Below are 26,075 nucleotides of genomic sequence, written 5' to 3'. Positions count from 1 at the left end.
AAAATGAACTGTACTCATTTCATATTACAATCAAATACAAATTATGCTTTTATAAACTTTTCAACTTTGTTAAATTGTTAAATAAATCAAATGGAGTATTAACACACTCGGTTGGTCTACCATAACTTAAAGTAGACATTGATTCTGAACGTAGTCTTATGAATTTGTTGCCCTTAGAAACTTACATTTAGTAAGGTGCGAGAGTACTACAAACTTAATGAGAGCCCACATAAAACAATCGTAAACACTGGTAATTATAGGTAATGTAAAGTAGTACGCTTTTTCCAACTAGGGATTACATCATAACAGATAATCTAAACAAAAGTAGTAACCATGTCCCATTTCCAGAAAGCTTCTTTTTTTTTTACTTTCGAAATATCAAAACCAAGTTGCAGTGTACATGCATTGTAACCCGAGGAAACCTTTCACCCCCACTGCTCAAGTTCAACATGACATAATAGGTATTCCACATGGGTTACTAAATGTAAATTCAAGGTAGATTGATGAAAACTCAAATGTCAGAAAGAGATGTAAAACAACATTTTAATTTTCTCTTTACTTTTAACTACATTGAGATAAATACCAGACATAAGACCAGACAAAAGTGTCTGCTAAATGAATACATTCTAATTATAATTATAATTACATAAGGGCACTAAAGAAAAGTATCCTCATTCAACAAACAGAATGGCTATAGCCTACTTGCCTGGAATGTATTCAGGATGCTTAATTGGGCAAGCAATAGGATTTGAAATTACAACCATATAAGAGAAAAAAAGGTTTTGCAAATGTCCACTTTCGTCATTTAAACGTCAAATACTTCACTCAAGTAGAGCCAATGCAAGAACATCTGTAGATCACCATCCAAGGCTTATTTTGTAAGTATTTCTTTATAACTCACTATATTTACTTGCAGTTTGATGCAATCTCAACATTTACATAAATAACACATTCTTCTATGTAAAAAGTACAATTTTCTTGACAGCAATAGTACTTTCCCAGTCAAGGAAAATAAAAAGGAGACATGTATTCTACCTCATTGCACTTTTACCCTTGGAATAGTCCATGCCTATTTGGTTTTAGATTTGGTTTTCAATCTATTCAGGCACAATAGCCAAAGGAAAATAACCATTAAACCATTTCATGGCGAAAACAAGGTCATAACAAATGAAAATGTACATATCAATATAAGCTCAGTACTTATGGTCCATAAATGTTTGTTTTTTTAAGTCGTCAAAAGACAGAAATGAATGATAATCGTGCAACTTGCTTGTCATAAGATAGCGAGGTTGGGTTTACTCATTTAAACCAACGTCTCATCACTTCAGCATAGTCATTCATAAACTCACCCATGAATTGGAGCCCACTCAATCCCTGAAAACAATGGGAGACTCTTCGATTCATAGAGTAAATCAATGCGATGCCGGAAGTGACTAGAACTTGAACCTGATACTAAGTGCAATGGGTGTTATCTCAAGGTTGAAACCTGCAAGACAGGAGTATGCTCGGAGCACACTCTCTTTAGTGGTGGAGCCCCTGAACATTCTTCTTCCTCCTGTACAAATATGTGAGAAGAGGAGAATGTGAGATGATGGAAGTGCAGAAAGGGATATAATTGGGCATGGTTGGGGATATAAAAAGGACATACAATGAACTCAGAACAAACACAAAATGCCTTATGAAATGAATTCTTAGTGGTTTTTCAAAACGAACGAAAAATGCTCCTAAATACAATGACTAGCCTGGTAGCCATTAGTAGCAGATCGCTAGTGTTTTACCTGAGCTGTGAGGGTCAACAGATCCTCTTTGATCAGTGTTGGAGGCCCATCCGCTAATTCACATGTCAAGGAAGGCTCTAAAATTAGACACACCGCTTTTATCATACTTATGACGAGGACAAGTTAGAATGTTTGGCAAACTGCTGTTCAAAATTCAAGACAGGATCTTTGGTAAACCTTCTAAAACCTCTTACTTGCAATCATGAGATCATCGAGGTGTATGTGTCGGTGTGTCTTCTCACCCTCCATGGTCTCCTGGCCCAGCGTGGGAGGCTGGGAGTCGTCAGTGCGGAAGCCAGAGGGGAACACGGGGCTCAAAGGCTCGCTGGGCAGGGGGCTGGAGTTACTGCTGCTGTCTACTTTTGGCTGGTATGTGTCAGACAGCGAGCTCTGGTTACTGTTCTCATCTGTAGAGGAAGACAAAACAGGCACTGTGAGGAAACTGTGAAGCAACATTGAGGGTGCGGGCTCATGTTTGGAGGTATTTAGTAAGTGAACAGAACAATTCACACACAACAATGGCTTTCATTGGAGGAAAAAAATAACATGTTAGTGAAGAAAAGCACTGGAAGAAATGACTTCTAGTGGCATGTTCTCCCAAGTTTGACCAACACCATACTCTTGATAACGTCTCATTAGCAGTTGCACTCACCTAAAAACTATATATTCCCCCCCCCCCCCCCCCCCAAAAAAAAGTCTCTTTCCATCTTTTAAATATTTCAGTTGATATCATCAGCTGGATGTCTGAAGGGTTATAGAAGTTGTTACTTACCATGAAAGTCTAGCAAATGCGTGTTGTCTGAGCTCGGATCTGAGAAGTTGTTCAGATCCCTGACCACACCAGCTGCAACTTTGTCTTTCTGCAACCGCAACGAGACAGGATCTGAACATATCGGTGCATTGTAGGCTGCATCTATTTACTATTCATCTAATGTACAAAATGCAGTGATGAAAATACAGTAACTCACTTCCTTGGTGTCTACCACAGGTACCCATTTGAATATTCTCAAAGACGTGTCCCCAACAGTAACCCATTTCTTCTCCCTGCACAAAATACAAGTTTGCAACCAGTGTAGCAAGCACATACACAATTCAACAGGTCGGGTACATGTGTTAATACATCGTGACTCGCTAGCTAGCCTTTAGCCCCGACAGTGCAAAAGGGAAAGACCATCTCGTCAGATGAAATGGAAGTACAGGTATGGGCCCTATTTTCATCCATCTCAATCTCAGAGATAAGAAGATTTCGTGATAATAAAAATCTGATAATCTGAGCTTTAGTCCTCAACCTTGACAAGTATTCGATTGTGACTTTGTGGGCAACGTTAGCTTTGCTAAACTCCCTTCCGAGTCCCACCCCAAGTTGACAAGCCACTTGTCTCGTACCGTTAAAGCCTTGTCTCCGGGGAGACAGATTCACATTAACGCTCATTGGTCGTACTCTCCGCCATTCACTGTCATTCTATGTAACCCACGCCTCTTGAGTCGCTGAACTTCTGTTTCGAGAATCTTTCAAGATGTGTTACACAAGAAAACGATTGTTGTTCTCACCATCTCCGGACCCTCTCAATGGCTGCCATCACCTTTTTCATGTCATCTTTAGCGCGGCTTCGGGTCTCCGCTCGAACTGAGCGTCCAGACATGTTTGCTGCTTGGTTTTAGTTTAATTCGTCTCCGGTGCTATTCCGACAGGATGTTTAGCCTAGCTGTCCAGCCCCCGAATCTCGCGAGCTTTCGACACCCATTCACTTCTCACTACTGTACAACGCCTTCCAGAATTTGCATGCGTTTACGTAAAGTTACCAGTTGGGTACACTGTGGCATAACGGTATCACGGGCTGAAACAATGTCCGTCAAATATCAAATGATACAGGCTACTGGGGTCTCCAATTCCAGTCCTGGAGAGCTACCATCCTGTAGGTTTTCACTTCAACTGCAAATAATGTAGCCTCATTCAGCTCATCATCCAGCTAATTAGTATCAGAATCAGGTGTGCTAAATTGAAGTTGAAGTGAAAACAGTCTGGATGGTAGCTCTCCAGGAACAGGGTTGGAGACCCCTGGACATGGTCTGGCAAAGCATATGCTTGTTGCAACTATTAAAGTAATACAAAGTCCCACAACTTCCTCCAGATCTAATTAACACCACTAAATGGATGATCTGCTGTTCACAAAACTGGGCAAAGGAGAGGTAAGTTTACAGAAATGAACCCAATCAACCCAAAGCCATTTTCCTTAAAAACCATTTATTTATTAAACCAGCATGCAAATGCCACTTCAATGACAGTAGTCATTGCAAGCCATGATGTGAAGAGGAGGCAGTGAAAGAGAGAGCGAGACACCACAACACACAGAAAGGGTCTTTAGTCCTTGGGTTCGGCCAGCACAGTGTCAAGTGCGCTCTGCGCCTCCTGTATCTGCTGTTGCAGCCTCTGTTTCATCCCCTCGTTCTGGGCCTTCTTGAGCATGGCCTGCATGTCCCGGATGGCTGCCCTGTAGCCTGGTGCGTTGTGGAACACGCGGATGGCCCTGTCGCCGCTGGATACCAGGAAGCGGCTGTTGATGTCAAACCTCAGGTCGGTGATCTCCACGCCGTGGACGCCGTGGAACTCCTCCTCCAGCCGGCCCGTGGCCGCGTCGTACATGGCCACGTCGCAGCCGTTGGAGACGGCGACCACGCGGGCATCGGGAGAGAGCGCCACGAGGCTGCCGTCCGAGGACTGGCACGGTACGGACAGCAGCAGGTAAGGGTCCTGCTGTTTCTTGTACTCGACGTCGGTGTCCCACAATCTCCACGTGCCGTCTTTGGACACCGTCGCCATTCTAGGGAGAAAGAGGGTTTTGCCAGTTAAAGCCAATGCGGGGCTCTTAAATGTCGACCATGAAACTTGGATCAAATTGAGAGTGCTGATTTATGAAACAAACTCAATTTAGGAAGTCCATGGCACATGGTTTAGTTTGTTTCTAGAACAGTGGTTCTTAACCCTGTCCTCAGGGAGCCTCTGTCCTGTCCATGTTTTAGATGTTTCTTGGCTCCAACACACCTGATTCAAATGCATGTTCATTACCAGGCTTCTCCAGAGCTAGATAACGACCCATTTATTTGAATCAGGTGTGTTGGAGCCAAGAAACATCTAAAACATGCAGGACAGGGGTTCCCTGAGGACAGGGTTAAGAACCACTGTTCTAGAACATTCCGGTCCCAGTCACAGCCCCAACTTGACCTGTGCAAGATATTTACGCAAAACCACAATGTCACAGCCATACCTGCGCGAGTCATTGGAGAATGAAAACGAGTGGACCCCTGCTGAATGGCCCTTGAGGTCAAACGCTCGCGTCACCTCTCTGAACTCCCCACTCTTCCCAAAGCAGACTTCCCACACCTTCACATCAGGGGTGAAGCCACAAGAGGCAACAAACCTGAAATAGAAAACAAGAGAACGTTTGCATTTCACATTAAACTACATAAATAGGGTTTATTCAACGTAAATAAAACCAATGCCAACTGTTCCATATTCTCCACCTTAAGTCACATTCAATTTATTCTCTTACAGTCTTACTGTGATTGTATGTAATGGCAATCATTCTAAATGTTATCCCTGTACTGACCTGCCACAGGGTGAGATAGCAGCATAGGAATTTGTCATCTGATTAGTGTTGATAGAGGCCAGAACCTCTCCTTTAAGGTCCCAGATGAGAATGGTGGTGTCTGTGTAGGCACTCATGATGAACTTGCCTAAAAAAAATACAATAAAAAAAACAACTTAATGCAACAGACTGATTTAATGAAACACCTTTATGTGGATCATTTCCATGTGTCACCATCACCATACCCGTTTCCGCAATTCCAATGTTTATTATATTGGCCTTGTGTCTTTGGGGAAAGTCTTCTGGAGCAGCTTTAAAATTGAAGGACCCATCTTCCTTCTTGATCATCTTAAAGATGCGGAGGGTATCTCCATTTGCAAGCCAAGTAATAAAGGCCCTGCAGACAAAGCGCAAGCAATGAGGAAAATGCATGGCATGGAAAGATGCCCATCCTCCTTTGTTTTGGAAAGTGCTGAAAGAAGATTTACCTCGAGTCTGGACTGAAGCGAACCAGTGTGGCATGGTCCAGTTCCACATTAGCCCTGAGACATTTGTGATCTCTGTCCAGGAAGTCTCTGGTGCTCCAGATTCTGACCGTACGGTCATCGGCACAGGAGGCAAGGTATTTTCCATTACTGCTGAAGTCGAGGCATGTCACGTTAGCGCTGTGACTCTGGGGACGGACGAACAGTTGATAGGTGAGCACTGAGTAATGTGAAAGGTGGTAATCATGCATATTGGTTCATTTGAGAAACTTGAGTGCTGTTTATGACACAAAGACACCCAAGACAGTCAATACATCACATTCTGGCAGTAACAGAACTGTCTGAGGTGGAATTTCTAATTGATTAGATAAAAGCTACTCAGCCTGAAGGTTTGACAATACTTTTGACTTTAGACTAAACAAGCAAATGTCCAGGGTATATAGTAAGATAACTATTGTCTGTCAAAAAAAGTTACAGAAGCAATAATGTACATTTACCATATTTAGAAACACACACACACACACACACACAATACAACTAAATATACCAATTTACCTTTAGTGAGGATGCAACGAGGGGGTGGCTGAATGTGTGTTGCTGGGGTTTCTCTTTGCGAGGGCGTTGTTTGTCCTGCTTTAGTTTCTTGGAAACTGAAGCTTTCACTGAATTCTCTTCAGCTGCAAAACAAGCAATAAGATAAATATTCTTAATACAACCGTAGTCTATGAACCAGCCGCTCCAAAATAAAATGCTCATGTATACAAGGTTCTCTAAAACAAACGAAAATGTTCCATATTCATGATTGTAAAACGTTTGGAGCCTTTTGAGTCAAGCATTCAGACACGCCCCCAATCAAGGGGACTGACCGACATTTAAAACGAGGTAGAGTCATCTATTATTTAGAGCTCTTATATTACAGTTAACTACCTGTTTGGTTTGGGAACACGTGCAATAAAGGAACACGATTGAAGGGTTATGACAGATAGTGCGCCAACGTCCTGCTATCTTGTGTGGACATAGTACTACCAGTTATATTCTTTAGCTTAGAACTTACCGATTAAGTTTTCAGTCTGTTCGTTCTGTTCATTTATTTCACCTTTCTGTTTCCCCACCGTGACGGCAACCAAAATAAGTAATGCTCCTATAATTAACGTCAAGGCAATAAGAGCTGCTATCTCCATCTTCAACCAGTTTGTGCCACGTTAGTGTAAGAAGCAAGCTAGTGAGTGAACTGTGTGTAGCTACGCTAATTATTTGCTTGGCACTTAGCTATCTAGCAACTTCTGTTTTCAAAGCTTTGATCGGATTCTACTTACAACACTAGTTAATGCAAAATTTCCGTGTCGACAGCAATCCAATTACAAATTGCCGACGTATAACCTAACTGATTTGCAGAAGTCGTGGTCATTCAGCTTGTGAAAAGTCGAAAGCACTTTGGGTTCTAACGTAAATGTACAAATATTTTCAGCAGGACGTAAAGCAGATTTGCATCCTACGGAAACGTGGATGTCGTGGAAATATTGTTAGACTGCTGTGGTATATTTGAGAACATTATTCCTGTATACTACTGGCTGTGTGCTTATTACTAAGCCATGGCGTTGTACAAAAATGCTTCAGAGATTCTCGAAAAAGTGGAAAGGAAGAAGGGTACAGTAAAGACGCTGGTTTACGACAGTAAATTCCAGGTAAGGATCACCATAACATTTAGCAAGCTAGCTAACAAGCTAACATTTACTGCCCAGCATGCGCAGCTATCTCTACAACGAGAGCAGAAATTGTGGGGAAAACTAACCCACAGACACCAGAAATACAGCAGACTGCTAGCCCCTGTTGACATGGACCTTTAATGATACACCTTTTTCGCCAGAATATCAAGCAGCTCTTTGCCCTGGTTTGTGAGACACAGAAGTTTTCATCTGTCATCCAAGAGATTATCGACTCCACTCAGCTCCTCAAAAAGACCAAACTCAAAATGAATCTGGCAAAGGTAATATTCTGCATCTACTGTCATTTATTAAGGTCTCTGTGAAAGTGTTGTATTGCACTGCTGTTATCGTTATAGTTTGTGTAGTCATTCACCTCATGTTTTTGTTTGACTGCTCATTAACCACAGGTGTTGGTGTATGACTTGCTGATTGGCCAAGGGCTTAAATGTGGCGGTGGCTGGAAGGTCGTGCTGATGAAGCATCGCTCCGCACTGCACGCGGCCCTGGCTCGTATGAAGATCAAGAAGAAAGTCAGCCGAAACCAGGACCTGCTCCCCATCGCGGTACAGAACCCCGAAGGTAGGTGGTGAACTACCCTCAGACGGCCTGATCTGCAATGCCGAATCATATCACGCACACGTGTGCAACGTCACCGATGACGGTTCTGATGTGCAACGAGTCAACCGCTTTGCAACTTTTCTGACGTCAGGCGACGAGCTCCCAAGGTATGTGCGAGTGAACACGCTGAAGACGAAGGTGGAAGACGTCGTCGACTATTTCAAGAGGGACGGCTTTTCTTACCATGGACAAGCCTACAGGTTAGTGAGTGGTCCTTGGATTCTCTTGTGCCTCCACTGTGTGTGTGTCATGTTATTCGTTTTTAATTCACGTATTAATGGTTGCACTGTATTTTCAGGCTTGAGGACTTGACCACCCTGAGAGGGAAAACCTTTGTAGGTGATCTGCATCTGTCAGACCTGTTAGTTTTTGCAGCCAAAACAGATTTCCACGACCATTATCTGTACAAAGCTGGTCACATCATACTGCAGGACAAGGTGAGGACTTGGAAAAGAATTATGCTTTATCTGCCTTTTTCTTCAGGTCATTGATAACTTGTTTTCTCTTAAATTATGCTCCTTAGATCAATATGTAATTACTTGGATGGCCCAAAATGCAGACTACTGGGTTAAAATGGCCGTCTTTCAATGTCAGCTTTTTATGTTGACAGGCAAGCTGTCTTCCAGCGTACCTCCTGAAACCTCCCGCTGGCAGCCACGTCCTCGACGCTTGTGCCGCCCCTGGGAATAAAACAAGCCACCTTGCTGCCATCATGAACAACACAGGGTAACGTTAATGTGCACTTCTATACATTTTGTGAGACAATTGCAGAATAACACACGCACACAATAAATCACTGTTCCATTTTCTGACAGCTGTCTCGACTTGTCTTTGCTACAGGAAACTGTTTGCCTTCGACCTGGATGCCAAGCGCCTGTCCACGATGTCCACTCTCCTGCTTCGTGCAGGAGTCACATGTCAGCAGCTGGCCAATGAGGACTTCTTAAAGGTGGACCCGCACAGCACCCTGTATAAAGATGTTCAGTACGTTCTACTGGACCCATCGTGTAGTGGATCAGGTATAACCGACGACCACTATGACTGTGCTCGTAGACGACAACTAGTGTTGACATGCTGGGTACACACCACAAGATAATCGGGCTGATTTTGGGCCGATTTCCCCCTTCCGACAATCCTAGGTAATGTCCCGATTATCTACAGATTATTTTATCATTTTCCCATGGTGTGAGGTGTGTTAAGTGACCGAACTTGCTCTGAAGAACGTCGGAGCCGCCCCGATTGCGAATAGTAAATATTCGAAATCCCGATGTGGGGGGAACCCCGAGGACAAACGGTTCAATCTAGGATTGATTTTGTCCTCATGTTTGTGGTCGCTCACATTTTGAAAATCTTAAGATATAAAAAATGTGTGTACCCAGCATCAGTTTGAAAGTGTAGGTCTATAATACTCTTAAACCTGTAGACATCCTTTATTTTACAGTATTTGCTAGTCGTATCTTGAGGTGTGCGCGCGTGTGCTCATACAGGAATGGTCTCTTTGAAGAATGAGGCCTCGTCCCAGACGGCGCAGGACAAGCGTCTGCAGGCCCTAGCAGCCTTCCAGCTGCGCTGTCTGAACCACGCCCTGCGCTTCCCGCGCCTGCAGCGCCTCGTCTACTCCACCTGCTCCGTCCACACTGAGGAGAACGAGCAGGTGGTGGCCGCCTGCCTGCAGGACAACCCTGGCTTCAGGTGGGGGGGAACGTTCATCTGTTAACCCTCGTTATCTTCGGGTCATTCTGACCCATCGTCGTATTGCGACAAATTTACCGCATACAAAAACAAAGTGAAGCATTTTCTTTTAACCGTTGGGCTGTCTCAGACCCCCCACATTGCAAAGGTTAAAAGAGAATTATTTTTATTTGTTTTTGTATTGGGTGAACACAACGATGGTCCGTTATGAACCTTTGGGTCATGTGACCCGAAGGCAGCACAAGGGTTAAGACCCTTAAAAATACTTTTTTTTTTTTGTAGTGTATTTTCATTCAATCCAAAGTGTTAGGAAAGAAAATGAATTGTACTGGTATACTAGTTTTCTACCTTGTGTCTTCAACTAGCCTCAGTGTATACACATCTTCACTTATACTATTGGTGTGCACACTTACGAGAATAGTTCTTTCTATAAAGTGTATTTGCCAAGTACTCCCAAAGAGTACCATTTGCATCAGTTAAACGAGTTTGCAAACATACATTTAACTGTTGAAGTGAGACCGATGCTCAGTGAAACCTTTTTGCCCCTGCAGGCTGGTGTCAGTGCTTCCACAGTGGCCAGAGCGCGGCCTGGCCCCTCTGACCCAGTGCCTGCGAGCGAGCGTTGCCAAGACTCACACCCACGGCTTCTTCGTGGCTCTGCTGGAGAGGCACACGGCTGAGAGCAAAGTCCAGGTCACCCCGACAATGTGAGTTTCTTTTACTTACCGGGATTCATCAGTTTGAATGACTAAAAAAAAAAAAAAAACGTATCGGCTATTCTGTAGGCTGTCGTTAAACACCTTGCATTCTCCCAGTCTCCCAGTCACCGAGTCGAGTTCAAGTTTGCCACTCGGCGAGGAGAAACCAGGCGCTGAAGAGCCCATCATCAAAGAACTTGAACCTACAGATATGCAGACAGACAGCTCAGCAAGAAAGAAGACTAAGAAAAAGAAGAAAAAGAAGACCAAAGTTCAGTGATAACTGTCATCTGCTAGGGTATGCCAACAGACACGGCAATACAACCATGGTTCTGTCAACGTTTTCAAATCCTTCTGTCCAATCTCAATTAGCCCTTGTTACCTCAGTTGGACTTTTCAATGTAGGCATCATATCTTGCCCATGTCTCGAATAAACATTTGAAACCGAGGCCCTGTGCCGCTGTTGAAACATGGCTCGAGTGAATGCACAGAACTGCCTGAGATAGTCATCACATATTTATTTAAAACAAGTACATTTCATGAGCAGAAGGGAGGCCATTATACAATACATCCAGGTCTGCACACACACACTCCTTCCCATCCTCCAAAGGGAAAGCACCTCTTATTACCAAAAAATCTGCGTACATACACACTCACGACATTCCTAAATAAGATAACAGCCACACCAGCTAGCTACAGCACTCGCAAACACTCATAACTTAAGACATCCAGCTCTTGAACACTGCTGCAACAAAACCAAATCTATATTTCAGCCATTTGGGGTCTTTTCAGTAACATTCTAACAAAACATAAGCTGACATCCTTCGTCCATACTGTACAGTACAGCCACAATCAAAGCTCAAAAACGTCTTCCAAACACATGAACACGAGGCTTAAATAAGAGGGTTTGACATGAAGTACACATGTTCATTAGTCATTGTACAAATGGGTATAGCACACTAGATTTGTTTTGATTCCAACCCTACGACTACATTCTTTGTTTTGTGCTTTTCAGTTGTGCAAGTATGACATCCACATCAATTGAGGATTCCCGAACCAATTTGAAAGTTATTTTACACTTCCATCACCATATATATCTAAACCAGGTTTCTTCAGTGTTCAGTGGATGCACAAGCAAATCAAATATCACAACACAATGAGCCTCTAGCATGAGACATTCCCACCAACAATCTTGTGGCAGATGATCCCAGTGATTAAACTGGACAGTGAAGAGTTGTTATTTTAAAGGGATGTTGAAATGTAACGAAAATAAAATGAACATAAGTTACATTTTGGAATTGTGGTGCATATATGAATGGACAAGGAACTCAAATGTACCACAACTGACAAATTAATTTGCCTAAACTCAAACGCACACCTACACATGAAGTCACCAAAAAGTCTCTATAAGCAACACAATTTACATGCTCGTTAGGCTTGTACTGTCCACAATAAGACAGCATTCACATACAGTACACTCACAGTAGCAGACCTAGTGCTCTCTCGTATAAAAGAAGTGAACTCTTACAAAGGGAAACTTTTATAGACAATTTTATTCCACCAATGCAGTAGGTTGAGGAAAACTTAACGAATTAGAAAAAGTCATTCACAACTAACTAAAGACCAATGCCTCAGTGAGCCAAGCTTGAAGGAATTCTAAAAGGCAACCTGCTTGAATACAAAAATAAAGTCTGTGCGCATTTCCCCTTGCCCCCCCCCTTCCCATTTTTCTCAGTTTTAGCATCTGTTGCCACTATTCAGCCAAATCATGCCCCACACACACACATTCACGCACTTCTCTTACAATCACTACCTGGCTCGACCAGAAGAGATAATTCTTACTAAAAGTAAGAGTTCAAAATCATCTCCATGAGGGGCTGAACACTTCTTAATTTCCGAGGTAATTTTACATAAATAACCTACATGGTTAGTGAAACGATAAACGGTTCGACAGAAGTTCGGTTTCACTTGAAAAGAAGACAATTTCCCCTTCAATTCCTTTAGTCCTGAGTTTCAATCCAGCATTAAATGACAAGAACAAGCTCTCCTACTTGGTAAAATTTGAACAATTCACTTGTATCATCATACAGTTTGTCAATAAATTGTTAACAAAACTCCAGACCCAGTCCCCTCCCACCACCCACCCTCCACAAATTCTCCTAACCTAGCCCCCGGTTAGCATGCAGGTAAAACCATGTCCGGCACTACCAATATGCCGCCAATCACAACTTTTCCTCCAAGCCAGACTCACCAAGGCAAATATAGTGGCAAGCATATACACAAGACAGAACCTGGGGGAGGGGGGGGGGTGTCAATCATGTACTGCAGTATGTCAGTTCAATGCATAAGTGGAGTTCCAAGCTGAGCTCGTTTAAAGAGGTGCGCTCATCTTTGTCTTGGTTTGAGTATACAGATGGCAGTTGGGCTATAGTGTTTGCTTGCCTTTGTAGGCATGGCGATAGAATGTTAAGGGGGGGGGGGGTGTTGTGGTTGTGTGTGCGTGTGGCAGGGAATCTGGACATACTATGCGGTACATAATGGCCTTGAAAACATGTAATATCGGTCAACATATCTAGCAACACAGTTTGATGGCTGAATGCGGTGCTTCGTTGCTGGGTGGAAATTTGCCTGCATATTTGTGAAGCTGTAGGACAAGGATTTGACCCCATTTAGGGATCACACACACACACACACGTCTCTACTTTGATGTTTGAGTATGGACTAGGTGGAAGCTGGAGGCAAATACTTTAGCGGTCAGCCTTTCAGCTTGGTTATATCCCATTGTAAAAAACCAACAACATTTCAACAAGCCAATATTGCCAAGGTCTGTCATGAAAGCTACCTATTTTTAGGATGTGGGGGAAGATTGAGAGAGGGGGATGGAGGGCACAGAGGTAGTCTGGTACATATCACAAAACTTAATAGGTGGTAGGAGACTTTCACGGGGCAAAGCTTAAAAATGGGCTTTGGTTTTTCAGCGCAATGTTCAAGGTAGCCTATTTACACTGACGCCACAACAGCAACTCTGGCACTCACATTGTCCAGAAAAGCATGTTCAAAATGAAAAAGGACTGAATTAGCCTTATTTTATCAAGGTCAAAAACCAAAAAAAAAAACAGGCTGAACAAGTCTCAAGGAAGTTTGAACAAGGGAATGCTTAACAAATGCCACGTGACACTGATGCAAGGGCCCTCTACTTGTTGCACTTCAACATATCGCTGAAACGGTCTCCTTTCCACGAGCAGATTAAACATACGCATTATTAAGAATGAGGAATACACTACCAATTGGAAAGAAAATTCAAATCAAATTTAAAAAAAAATTCCCATCCATAAAGTGAACTCGACTTTTCCTTTTTAAGACAGCTCTTGCACATGTTGGCTACATTGGGTTTTGGGACCAATTGAATTGTACACAAGCCCTGTGTGTGACGATGGGCATTTTCGCCGGAGAACACATCTATGTTCAGCCCTGATACAACTTGGTAACCCTACAGCCCCTGCGCAGGCATCTCAGTACAAAAATAAAAACATTGAAGCCCCGATGCTCTAGCTCCTTGGGTGTGACTTTCGAATCGATCGGTACCCACTCCTTTTTGCTCAGATCGCGACAAGGGAGTCCCGTACGGCTGGGAAGAGTCCTTTTGTTTGGATATGCTTTTGCTTTCGTCAAATCATCTCAAGTTTCGTCTCTCTTTTCAAGTATAATACATGGCATCGTTCGGTCTCCTATCCTCTTCTTTCCTTCCTTGTGACAACCTCTATATTGTCAGTAGAGTGCAGGGGGGGGGGGGGACTGGGAGAAAGGGGGGGGGGGGGGGGTCTCACTCTTGCTAGCGCTGTACCACACATCAGGCCAGCCCAGGCTGTCCGGAGGACATAAAGAGTATAAGGGGGTGGAGGGGGGGGCTGTTGGCCTGGGGTTTGGTGATGGGAAAAGCCATATTCGCTATATTAACCATAGCAGCAGCAGCAGTTCAGCTTCTCTGAAGGTTGCCATGGGTCCACAGCCATGACGGATGGGCGGAGGCTCTCTCCCCTCCCCGTGTGTCTGCTCTAGGTTACTTCTTCCTGGGGTGCTGTCTCCGGGCCTGCAGCCTCTGCCGTGCCCCTGATGGCTTGGAGCCTGCGCCGATGGAGAAGGAGGGGGTCGACGGGGAGCCTGGACACAGGGTCACACAACGGTTTAGAATGTAGACGACGCCTCACAGTGAGATACCTGGACGCTAAATGTGGTCGTTGTGTTTCAATTTACAATCGGACTCATTTACATTTAGTCATTTAGCAGACGCTCTTATCCAGAGCGACTTACAGTAAGTACAGGGACATTCCCCCGAGGCAAGTAGGGTTAAGTGCCTTGCCCAAGGACACAACGTCATTTTGCAAGGCCGGAAATCGAACCAGCAACCTTCTGATTAATAGCCCGATTCCCGTTTTGGAAGGCTAACCCAGATGTGGACGTTGTGGTTGGGGATATTTACCAAAAGGTGACGGTGTGTTGAAGCCTTGGACGGGGGTTCCTGGGGTTCCAAACGGAATGGGCCCTGGAGCTGCACTCTGGCCGAAAGCAGGAGTGGACGTCCCTGTACAACAAACGACACGCGTGTTCAGCACCGTGATGACCCCAAAACAAGCAGGGAACAAAAGACCACAAACGGGTCCTTTTTAATTCATACTATTTCGACACGTAGTGTCTTGGTTTCTGTGAGATGTTGCCTAATATCATGGGGTTTTAAGAACCATTGTCTCAGAGAGAAAGAGAGACAGACAGAGACAGACAGAATATCTAGCCTACTCACCGAAGGCAGGCATGTCCTTAGCAGCCGCCGCGCCAAAGTTGAAGCCGGGTGTCTGTGTGGCGGGGTTGTTTGGAATAGGGCTTCCAAACTGACTGCCTGAAATGGCCGCGCCAAAGTTGAATCCACCGCTGGCGGGCTGGGCAGGGGTGGCTGGATTGTGCTGCGGCAGCCCACCGCCGAAGGTGAATGTGGAGGCGGGGGGAGGGAGCGACGCGCCGGCGGTCTGGGTGGCCGAGCCGAAGGCAGGTGGGGCGGCGGCGGCCGAGGGGGTTGTGGTGCTGCCGAACGCAAAGCCGGTGGAACCGCTTCCAAATGCCGGCTTGGCGGAGGACCCGAAGGTAGAGGCCACCGTGGTAGGGGCTCCTCCCCCGAAGGCAGAGGCCGGCGTGCTGGTGGCTCCTCCCCCGAAGGCAGAGGCCGGCGTGCTGGTGGCTCCTCCCCCGAAGGCAGAGGCCGGCGTGCTGGTGGCTCCTCCCCCGAAGGCAGAGGCCGGCGTGCTGGCGGCTCCTCCCCCGAAGGCAGAGGCCGCCGTGCTGGCGGCTCCTCCCCCGAAGGCAGAGGCCGGCGTGCCGGTGGCTCCTCCCCCGAAGGCAGAGGCCGCCGTGCCAGTAGCTCCTCCCCCGAAGGCAGAGGCCGCCGTGCTAGCGGCTCCTCCCCCAAAGGCGAAGGGAGCGGGGGCGGACGCTGGAGGGGCCCTGGTCGCGCTCGACCCGAACGCAAACGGCTTTCCCGTGGCCCCGGGGGCCTGAGTCGTGCTTGGGAACGCGGTGGCAGAGGGGGTGTCGAACGACGGCTTCCCGAAAGCAAAGGAGGACTGAGTCGCCGGCGGCGCGGCGGCGCTAGTGGTCGTCGCACCGACGCTGCCCATGCCGAAACCGCCAAAGGTCCCTGGGGCGGAGCCCTGGCTGGATGCAGCCTGGCCGAATGTGAAGCCTCCCTGGGGCTTGGCCTGGGCCGGGGGGGCAGGCTGCATGGTGGCGGAGGAGGCCGTGGTCATGGTGCCAAACGTGAAGGCGCCGTTACCGCCGGAGGTTGTCACCGTGGAGCTGGGAGGGGGAGCCGCCGTGGCCGCCGTGCCAAACTGGAAGGCGCTCCCCCCCGCGGAGGGGGCGGGCGTGACGGCCGAGGGAGCGGTCGTCGCGGGCGCCGCGCTCCAGTTTCCGAACAGCGACTTGGCCGCCGGCGGCTGGGCGGCCGGCTTGGTGGAGGCGGCCGGGAGCCCGGCGGTGCTGTTAGAAACCCCGCCGAACAGCTGCGGGGTCGGGGAGGGGGCCGCCGCCATGGTGGTCTTGGAGAGGGACTGCCCAAATGCACTGCTGGAGGTGGCACTTCCAAAGAGAGGCTTGAAGGTGGGGGCTGCGGCGGGTTGGCTTCCCGGGGCCGAGGTAGGCGGGGCTGCGGTGGTGGGCGGGGCCCAAAAGACGGGCTTGAACACGGAGGCCATGAGCGGATTGGTGCTTCCGGCAGTTTCTGTTGTAGTGGCTGGGGTGGTGGTGGATGCTGTTGTAGAGGCAGTGGAAGCTAGTGGGCTGGTGAGGCTAAAGAGAGCAGATCCACCAAGGGTGGGGATAGTGGTGGGGGCCTTGGTGGCTTGGCCCAGGACCTGGGTGAAGGCGGAGGGCAAGGTGCTGGCCGGCTGGCCGAGGGGGAATGTGGTGGGCTGGGAGAGGGATACTGGGGTTGACACGGAGAGGGGGGTAGTCATGGTGGAGCTCCGCTTCAAGGCGGAGCCACCGGAGTCTGCCGGCATCATCCCCGACGTCGCCACGGAGACAGAGGGAGCTGGGGGGGGGGGAACAGCACGAGGAAACAGTGAGTTATCCCTTCGGAAACACCGGCAAATGAAACGCAAAGTGGACCTGACTTTTAGCGAGCGATGAAAACAAAGGTGAGGCGAGGGGGGGCATACCTGCGGCGGAGGCAGCGGTGGAGGCAGCGCTGGCTGCGGCGTTCCCCCTCATCATCTTCAGAGACTCCAGCAGGGGGTTGGAGGAGGGAGCGGGGACAGCTGTGGTGGCTGGTGTGGTGCTGCCAGTGGTCGCAGGGGCGGGGTCCAGGTTGATGACAGGGATGGGGGCCGCCGGGGCGGACTCTGTGGGCAGCGGGGCCGCGAGGAGGCTGCTCAGTGTCGGAGTGGTGTTGGTCGATGAGGACAGCTGTGCCAGGGTGCTGACTGCCGGGGCAGGAGATGGCTTCTCTGGTTCTGGAGCTGAAGGAGCAAATAAGAGCAAAAGTCAGATCGCCCTTTGTTTACCGGGCAGGTGGATTTACGTGCATCGGGGATTTGGCCAGGCACGTACACAATGCCTTTAGAAAATCCATACCCCCTTTTTTTTTATCCATGTTTTTCAACCTTCACACCCTGATTTCACAATGGATAAAACCAATAATTTTTCTAGCCCACACATCTACACACAACATCCCATTTTCCAACCTTTTTTTAATGAAATCCAGAAACATCTGACTTATGCACATCCCTGAAAAGAGTTTTGTGGTACTTTGCCAAACATCTCTTAATTACCGCTCTTAGTTACTATGGCAATATATGCAATACTTGGTTGAATTAAGGACTGCAAGTCACCAAGGTAAGGTAATAAACAAACCTCAAACCATTACACTACTGTTAAACTTGTTAATATTTATAGGTGATTTGCATTTATTAAGAATTAGGGATATTTTGGGGGAGAAACAAGCTAGTGTAAGCCATACCTGTAGAAATGTACCTATTACAGGCCGGTTTGAATACATAATTTTATAGACAAACCGATGTATAATTTCTTAATATCATTACTCAAAATGACCCAGTGGTTGTAGATCATTTCATATGGGGATTAAATAAGAGAATCAGAACTACTCACCTGGCTCTTCCAGAACCTTCTGGATCTGGCTGAGAGCAGCCCTTTTCTCCTGGTCCAGGTCTTTCACAGTGATGGTGTAGCCCAACTCAGGAGGTGGGGGCTGCATAAAAACAGAGGAATATGAACCGAACCACATCATCAATAAAAGGAAAACCTCACGCCATGTTATTTATGTTTTCCCCACAGCCCAAACAGAGAGACCTCCACTCATTTCAAAAATAATAATATTTCACAGACTCGGTTCAATGTAATGTGCGTGAATGCAGGCCTCTTCAGGAAGTGAGAGGGACCAGGAAGTGAGAAGAAACAGGAAGTGAGGTAGAAGAAGGGTGCAGGAAGTACGAAGAGATCGTGTCGTCTCACCAGTGAGATGTGGTCTCCTCTCCTACTGGACACCAGCTGAATCCTCCGTTTCCTCTTCCCGCTTCCGGCTGAGTTGGAGGACGACGCCGCGGGGGGGACCTCGGGGGCCGGAGTCAACTTCCCTGTAGAACACGCCACTGTTAGACCATTTACAACATCCTTCGTGTTCCCTGAAATCATCGAAATGCACTCGTTTCATCCAGAAGAAACCGAGATGTTTGAAAATGGACGGTGCTTGAGTTTTACCAGTGACTGGGGCTGAATCTGCGGCCGTCTTGTCCGACCTCAACGAGGATGCAGAGCTGGGAGAGCAGATCTCCTCCTCCCTAATGATAAGAGGACAGGGTCAGCAAAGAAACATAGGCAGACACAATTCCCCCTAATTGTATAATCAATTAAGCTGCCCGTGATTATGATGTGGGAGCAGCTAAGAGGCGCCCGTCTCAATGCGCATGATGTCAGCGTGCACCCACGTGAAGACGTGCGTCATCGGTATGCAGAGGTTATAATCCCGTTCGTAAATCAACCTGCCTGATCAAATAAAAAGGCATCCTTGTTGGCTTCCAACCATGGTCTGACAACTAGCAAAGTCAATTGCATTCAAATTAGATTCACCATTTATTATTACTAAACTAAGTGCTGGAGACTGCTAATTTGTCAAGCGATTCCGAAATCCTCTCCTGGAGAGTCTGACACTGTGCGAAGCGGACATCCGCCAGGGGGCTATCGCTCAGGACCCAAGGACTCATTCTCATTCACTTCAATGCGAATCGCTCATAGCCAGATAAGGACGCGGAGTGAAACGTGCAGGGAGGGAGCCCGGCAGAGGCAGGTTTCGGTGGGGCACCTGGGTTTTTTCGAGGCTCTCTCTGGCGTCTGCGAGCGGGACGACCCCGGGCTGGAGAGAGGAGACAGGCTGCGGGTGGAGGTCTTCTTCCCCTGGGCAAAACAACACCGAGACAAGACGTGAAGACGACACAAGGACGCAGGCAACACTTTCAGCACCCTCCCCAACCCCCGACTGCCACAATCTCAAGAGTTCAACCTAATACTAACCAGACACGTCTACTAAAAGCCCGACTATATCCTCTGGCCTCAAGCCTGCAAAAGCCTGCTGGGCATCGGTCTACATCAAAGTCAACTGTAACGTGTTAGCGACCATGCTGCTGTACCTGAGCGAAGCCCTGCGAGGAGCTGTAGGAGCTCCGTATGGGGTTGCGGGCTGAGCCCAAGGTCCCGCTGGGGACCTGGCCGCAGGTCACAGAGCTGATGGAGGATGTCCGGGACCTCTTCATGATGGAGTCCTCCGCCGCAGCGGCGATACCTCGTTTCAGATTCCCCGGCCCGTGGGGGGGAGGGGGGGGGGAATTTATCAAAATCCAATACAAACGACCCCCAAAGCAGATTACAAGTTGGAGAAAATGAAAATGGAGGCCCTTGAACGAGAGGATGAATGCGAATGCAGCCAGGTCTGGGGTTGCACCTCCTGTACTTACTTAGGGATCGTCTGCGATGGAGCCCCGTTGGGCAGCAACGGCTCAAACGCGAACTGGGCACTCCCACCGCTGTCGTTGCGTCTGGGGGAACGAGAGGAAAAATCCACCGTTTAGCCTTCCTCTTGTTTATACAACGGGTAGCTCTGACCTGGAGTGCGGTCCACCTCCTCCCCCGATGGCATCACAGCTGCGAATGGATCCGCACCTCCGTTTGCTTTTCTGTCCTCCGACGAAACTCCTGTCGTCCTCCTCCTCGACTTCTCTCTTGCGGCTCTCTTTCAGCACGCTCAACACGGTCTCCCTGGAGCAGGGGTCTGCGGGAGCGGCCGGGGCAGGAGACCCGAGGACTCCGGGGGAGTTCAGGTGGTCGTAGCTGCAGAGCAAACAGGACCGATCGGAGGGGGAAATAAAGGGTTTGTCAACCTTTCAAACCGGTACCACGGTATATCTTTACTCAACTGAACTAAATGTGAGTGTTCAAAATCCAAAAGTCACCAATTGATTAAGTCACACGATGCTTGCGTTTTATAGAATTTTGGGGGAAACATTTCCTTTTGAAGGAAATGACATGGAACAGTGATGGATGACCATGGAACAGTCGAATGGACGAGAGGGATATGACATTTAGACTTACAAAGGGGACCTGGTCGAGTGATGATCTGGCCTGGCGATCTTCACCGTGACGGGGCTGTGGATCGCCGCCGAGTTGCGGGCGGTGAGAATGTTCTTCTTCCTAAAGCCGTCCCACTGGGCTGGGGGAAGGATGCCTAGGGAAGAGGTGCCCGTCTGTTGGAGAGGGTAGTGGCGCTGGGGGGTGATGGTGAACTTGCCCATGTTGTTCAGGGGTTCTCTGTACAAGCACAGTGGCAAAAATGGATTTAGATGTGATGTTACACAGTGTACCAGACTACAAATGTGTAGGGCTCATGAACACTTAAGAACAACATGCCTTGAATGGTTTGGAGGGACAATCCTCTCTCTTAAGTGACAAGTTAAGGGGTTGCCTAATGTTGGTCAACGGTCCACAAAAACTGGACATGCATTGCAATTTATTTATAAATTGTCAGTCAATATAACAACTACTATTGCTCTGACAAACATTACAAAGTTATACTCAAACTAAATATAAAACGATCAATTACAAGACGTTCAATGTTTATGAAGGAGCTATAGTAAACACCATGTTAACATGGGCCTTAATCCCACGTTTAATAACCTATACACAACACTCAATAGCGGCACCGCTAGCATTATGTATAGCTTTATTCATTAGCTATACCTAAGAATCAAAATCAACCGCGTGCGAGGTATCCATTCAAAAAGGACTAAAATGATCTCCCACGGGATGTATAAATGTGTACCGGGTTTGGAGTATGGAACCCACTGACACTGGGAACTCCCACATTTTCAAATCTTGGAGGGAATGCTTAGACACTTCTCAAGCGGCGAAGCATGTCACTTCGATCCATCACAACGATCCTTCATCACATTAACTGTAACTTTGAACTTTAAGAAATTCACATCTAAAGACCATCCGGAAACCATTTTTCAAAGTAATTCTAGACACATCGTTACCACTTTAGGATGTTTGAAAGCGGTGGACTGGCAAGCTGGCTAACAAACAGTTAGCCAACCGACTAGCTACAACCATTTGCACTTTGTTAGCTAGCTCATTTTAAAGCAAACCACGGTGTAAATAACGTTAGATAGCTTAGCAAAATAATTGCATGAAGTTTACCCGAATGACAGCCTTCTGTTTGGCGTATAGACAGCATGGTTAGGTCTTGACAATCTTTCACGAAGTTGCTCTCGGGCGTTTGGGTTAGCCTCGAAACTTGCACCGGCTTTGGGCCTCCCCACAACAGCGGGAGGACTTTCTGCTTTCCCAATGTAACTTCCCATGAGTATATCCCTTGGACTGAACAGTAATGAGTCACTTTGTGCCGTGTCTCTACGAAAAATAGGACTCTCTAAACGTCTTTGGCCGGCAAATGCTACCGCATCCCTAATATCCCCCTTTATGGGTCGACTTCTGAGTCGTTCAGGGGTTGGTACTCCGTTTGCAGTCCTTCCGGGAAACCAGCGTCGAAGCGCAGGCGGAATAGTCAGTCCACGGCGTGGATGAGGGCCCAACCGAGCGTATAGGGATTCTCCGGTGTGATAATAACAGGCAACGCAACAGGTTACAAGTATTAAAGTTATGTATAGAAAGGTTGGAATATAATAGAGAGCTAGACAGAATATTGCGATAGCACAGAACACAAGAGAGATAAGCGCTATGAACCGCTTCTCTCTTGGAGACATGGCGGCACCGCGCCGCCGGAGGACTTTGATATCCCATAATGCCACTGTAGAATGTGGTGGTCAATGTCTTCACGAGCTATGGTGCGCGCAATGGAAGTGCAGTTTGTTGCAGACGCCATAGTTGCAGCTGTGACTCATTGAGCAGAAGCCATTGATAGTAGATTAATAATAACGACACAGTCAGTTAAAATAGACTTAAACTTACCCTTAGTTCAAAATTGACAGATGAGTCGACTTTCACTTTTACTCTAATATGGATACTTGAATACCACTATGATACCTGGGGACCCTGGCCTCTAACTTATACAAGTCCTCCCAACTGTAATGGTTAACTGTCCCGTGGGGATAGTGTACAGCTGGACATACAATGGTATTCGCTTCTTGGAAGTAAGGTGTAAAAAATAAAGAAAAAAGGGTATATAAACAAGGCTGGTTGTAGGGAAGATGAAATATGTACTTTTGTCCTTGTACAGTATACTAATAATGTACAGTATATTGGCATTGCCTATAATTGTATGCTGTTTGCTGGATCTTACTGTGTATTTTATTGTTTAACAATAAATACAAAATAACATGTGAAAATTAATTGTTCAACAAAATAAATGCATACAAAAATAAAGGCCACAGAGTGCACATGTTTTACATACCCTTGTTATCTTTCTCTGTGCCTTATTATGGGATGTCTGCACAGGAACTTTGCCAACAGGAAAAGCCTCAGAGCTGCACAGGAATTTCCTCTCAAGGCTTTGCCCAGGGCTGTTATTCCAATGACTCAGTTTTATTTTAACACAGGCCACCATCTATCCTGATGATATAGTCCAATTGGAATTCAAGTATCTTAGCGGATGTTTATACTGGATTTTTAACTTGTCTAGACTGTGTCCAAAAGTGTGAAAATATAGAGCTTGGAACTAGACTGCTGTCAGTAAGCCATTCTTCTACAATGATAACATTATTTTTATTAGACACTGGAATAGACGCCATGGAAACAGAGAGGGTTTGAGTTATTTATCCACCTCTGCAGAATTATACTGTATTGTAAATATATATATATATATAATGTAAATGTTTGCCAGCCATGTAAAATGACTTAAATCAAGATAATGTATTCATATGTACTTTGTATCTGATGCAAAATTAATTGAAATTGTTAACAGCATAGCTTTTACGTTTTTTGCACCTCCAGTCATTGCCACTAGATGTCACATATGTTTTACTCACCAAATCCTGTCTCATGAGATTAGACAATTTGATCCTTTTCTAAATTGTTGTTTAGAGTAATCTGGCATTAACACTGCACCACCTATGGTCTGCAGAGCCTTGATATATTGTGTCATTAATCATCCAATTACTTGTGAAATTGTGAAATTGTACAAATATTTGTGTTGCTGTATTTTCAAAACCATAGCAGCCATGTTATTTGTCCACCAAATAATTTGTCCATACTAGGTTAATGTTGTATTTTCTGCATTTTAAAATTTGACTATATGTTTATAATTAACCAATAAAATGGGTCCAGCTGTCCCATTACTAGTTTTAGGGGCAGGTGTGTGACCCCCCTTTCCCTTTCCTCGCCCCAATGCTCATCTCTATTTAGTTAGGGGTCAGAGGTCACCCCCTGAATCAGTTGGCTCATGCCTCTCCGGGACTGGGACAACATGACAGAGATGATGCCCCCCCCCCCCCCCCATCCTGCACACACACACATGCATAGCCCTCCCCTTCCTGTTTTTCTTCTTTCAGAGAACAAAGCCACCCCAATTGGCCAGGCTCTCGCTCATTAGCCGTAATCAGCTCAGTGCAGATGGCGCAGGGCTAACTGCTAGGCTAATGGCTTTAACCTGGCACTGCTTGGATTAGCATTTTGGTGCCAGACCTCCAGCCAGTAGACCCAGGAGGGACCAGGCCAATTACTAATCCTAATCTGAGTGGAGAGGACTGGGGCTTGTGAAGTAAGTGAGGGAGTACCTACCACAGTTGTGTGTGCTGTGGTGTCTCTGGGCCTCTTCACTTACATTCTCAGAGTGAGTCTGTTGGATCATTTGTAATTTGAGTTCCATTTGAAGTTTTATGACTGCATCAACACACTGAATACGAATTTGAGAAAGCAACTGCTGTAGATGCACTCACAATAGTATGTCAGCCCATTTATGATTGTTCTCCCTTTTGATCTATCGATCGATTTGTCCATCATTTAACCATCTCTTGCAGTTGATTTCCTGTTATAGTGTTTAAAAGGCTTCATTTCACTCTATATCTAAACAGAGGATCATTGGTTCCCAGAAGAGAGCATTGTAGTATTTGACCAATAAAGAGAGTTTATATGTGCATGTTTTTTTTTACACAAAGAGGCTGATTGGTTGGTAGTCAGTCTCTCTGCTGTGACCAGCTGTGACAATGACACCCCAAGCACCCCCCCCCCCACACACACACACACACACACACACACTCAGCACCATCTGCTACTGAGAGTGCATGGTGATTAGCAGGCTAGGACCCCCACCCTGAACCCCAACCAACCAGCACTACCCTCACTTAACCCAGCCAGGGATGATATAATAGCCCAATCTCCTTTCTGGCTTTGATGAACTTCTGTTCAAGTTCTACCAACCCCCACGTTCCACACTATTTTCATTCAGATAATTACTCTGCACTGTACCTCTGGGCTATGAAGTTCCTGTTACTATAAAATGGTCAACACGTGTTTTTCTCAATCTGACCAATAGCACTACATCTTAAAACCTCAAGAAAACAAACGTTATCTCAATGTAGAATATCAGTTATGATGAGTTATGATTGATGAAAAGAAAATTTCACAAAGGGACAGAAAATGTTAATTCAGCAGCCATTAAACTTTATAGCAGTCATTCATAGCTCATTATGGTTTACATCACAAATACTACGGGATAACGACAGTGCACATGGTTTAGTAATTGATTCCTCACTAATACGTTTTTATCATTTGAGTGTTTGTTTATTTGTTCAGTGTATCTTGTGTGTCTACAGTATCTAATCCTCTGTGTGTGCATGTGTGCACATTTGTCTGTGTGTAGCAGATGGCATTAGTGCCCCCTGAATAGATCAGATTAGGCGCAGGCCAGGTCAAGAGCCTATGAATGGAATGCCACTGATCATTAGATGTGTTTATGTCCTGACCATCCATTCTCATAAAGCAGCTTTATGGCCAACTCTAATAACTCAATGAGATGGAAACTGGAGAACTGGATGGAGCTATTATGGGGACAAACATGGAAAATCAAGAGATTTTGAACTTTGAGCAAAGAAGGCTGTTGTTCAGTACTGAAAGGTCATGTGCTTAATGTAATATTACACTGTATCGCATGACAGTTCTGTGTGAAATAGTAAAAGTTGTCAAATCAGAAGGAAGATAAACAATGGTTTCGTTTTTGAACATCATCATTCCCTAACGCACACTATACCCCCACAAGTGTAATGACAGACAACTCAGCTATGCCTCTGTGGAGTTCACTGGCACACTGGCCCATTGAATATTCACAGTACAACACTGTCTCAGCCCAGCCCTTGGTGAAACAGTCCAAAGTGCTCTATGATATCTCACGTGGCAGTCAATAGTGTTGGTTAGTCATGGTTCAAGTGCTGAACAATGAGTACCTTTCAGGCCTGGCCTTCTCTGCCTTAACAGTCTTCCAGCCACTCCGGGCAGCACTGTA

General features: G+C 46.2%; 4 protein-coding genes across 5 annotated transcripts; 1 reads left to right on the top strand and 3 right to left on the bottom strand.

Moving 5' to 3' along the window:
• Window positions 1-1,149: 1,149 nt before the first annotated feature.
• On the bottom strand, window positions 1,150-3,670 carry bcl7ba (BAF chromatin remodeling complex subunit BCL7B a). Of its 2 annotated transcripts, none has more exons than XM_062453751.1 (6): window positions 3,330-3,670; window positions 2,747-2,822; window positions 2,551-2,638; window positions 1,973-2,185; window positions 1,779-1,855; window positions 1,150-1,555 (listed from the first exon to the last, which is right to left on the bottom strand). In XM_062453751.1, exons 1-6 carry the CDS (start codon window positions 3,419-3,421, stop codon window positions 1,469-1,471), a joined length of 633 nt encoding a protein of 210 aa, XP_062309735.1. In that variant the 5' UTR covers window positions 3,422-3,670; the 3' UTR covers window positions 1,150-1,468. The 2 variants fall into 2 exon arrangements, with proteins under 2 accessions (XP_062309735.1, XP_062309736.1); XM_062453752.1 differs by having other exon boundaries at window positions 2,021-2,185; window positions 3,330-3,523.
• A 336-nt stretch (window positions 3,671-4,006) lies between these two features.
• tbl2 (transducin beta like 2) lies at window positions 4,007-7,333 on the bottom strand. The gene is made up of 7 exons (XM_062453750.1): window positions 6,905-7,333; window positions 6,406-6,527; window positions 5,854-6,038; window positions 5,611-5,762; window positions 5,387-5,513; window positions 5,045-5,197; window positions 4,007-4,600 (listed from the first exon to the last, which is right to left on the bottom strand). The coding sequence occupies exons 1-7, from the start codon at window positions 7,029-7,031 to the stop codon at window positions 4,141-4,143; spliced, it is 1,326 nt and encodes a 441-aa protein (XP_062309734.1). The 5' UTR covers window positions 7,032-7,333; the 3' UTR covers window positions 4,007-4,140.
• Window positions 7,156-11,013, top strand: nsun5 (NOP2/Sun RNA methyltransferase 5). The gene is made up of 10 exons (XM_062453749.1): window positions 7,156-7,535; window positions 7,718-7,837; window positions 7,964-8,135; window positions 8,266-8,374; window positions 8,473-8,611; window positions 8,785-8,900; window positions 9,015-9,193; window positions 9,662-9,866; window positions 10,418-10,573; window positions 10,682-11,013. The coding sequence occupies exons 1-10, from the start codon at window positions 7,443-7,445 to the stop codon at window positions 10,842-10,844; spliced, it is 1,452 nt and encodes a 483-aa protein (XP_062309733.1). The 5' UTR covers window positions 7,156-7,442; the 3' UTR covers window positions 10,845-11,013.
• Window positions 11,014-11,066: 53 nt separating this feature from the next.
• Window positions 11,067-22,412, bottom strand: pom121 (POM121 transmembrane nucleoporin). The gene is made up of 13 exons (XM_062453754.1): window positions 21,818-22,412; window positions 20,714-20,929; window positions 20,285-20,452; window positions 20,080-20,160; window positions 19,756-19,927; window positions 19,431-19,522; window positions 18,830-18,909; window positions 18,584-18,705; window positions 18,221-18,320; window positions 17,272-17,571; window positions 15,363-17,144; window positions 15,045-15,146; window positions 11,067-14,725 (listed from the first exon to the last, which is right to left on the bottom strand). The coding sequence occupies exons 1-13, from the start codon at window positions 22,381-22,383 to the stop codon at window positions 14,625-14,627; spliced, it is 3,882 nt and encodes a 1,293-aa protein (XP_062309738.1). The 5' UTR covers window positions 22,384-22,412; the 3' UTR covers window positions 11,067-14,624.
• Between the last annotated feature and the right edge of the window lie 3,663 nt (window positions 22,413-26,075).

This window comes from Osmerus eperlanus, chromosome 27 (assembly GCF_963692335.1).
Source record: "Osmerus eperlanus chromosome 27, fOsmEpe2.1, whole genome shotgun sequence".
NCBI classification, from domain to species: domain Eukaryota; kingdom Metazoa; phylum Chordata; class Actinopteri; order Osmeriformes; family Osmeridae; genus Osmerus; species Osmerus eperlanus.
Note: the sequence above shows the minus strand (reverse complement) of the source record. Positions and strands in the feature narration are given on the sequence as shown.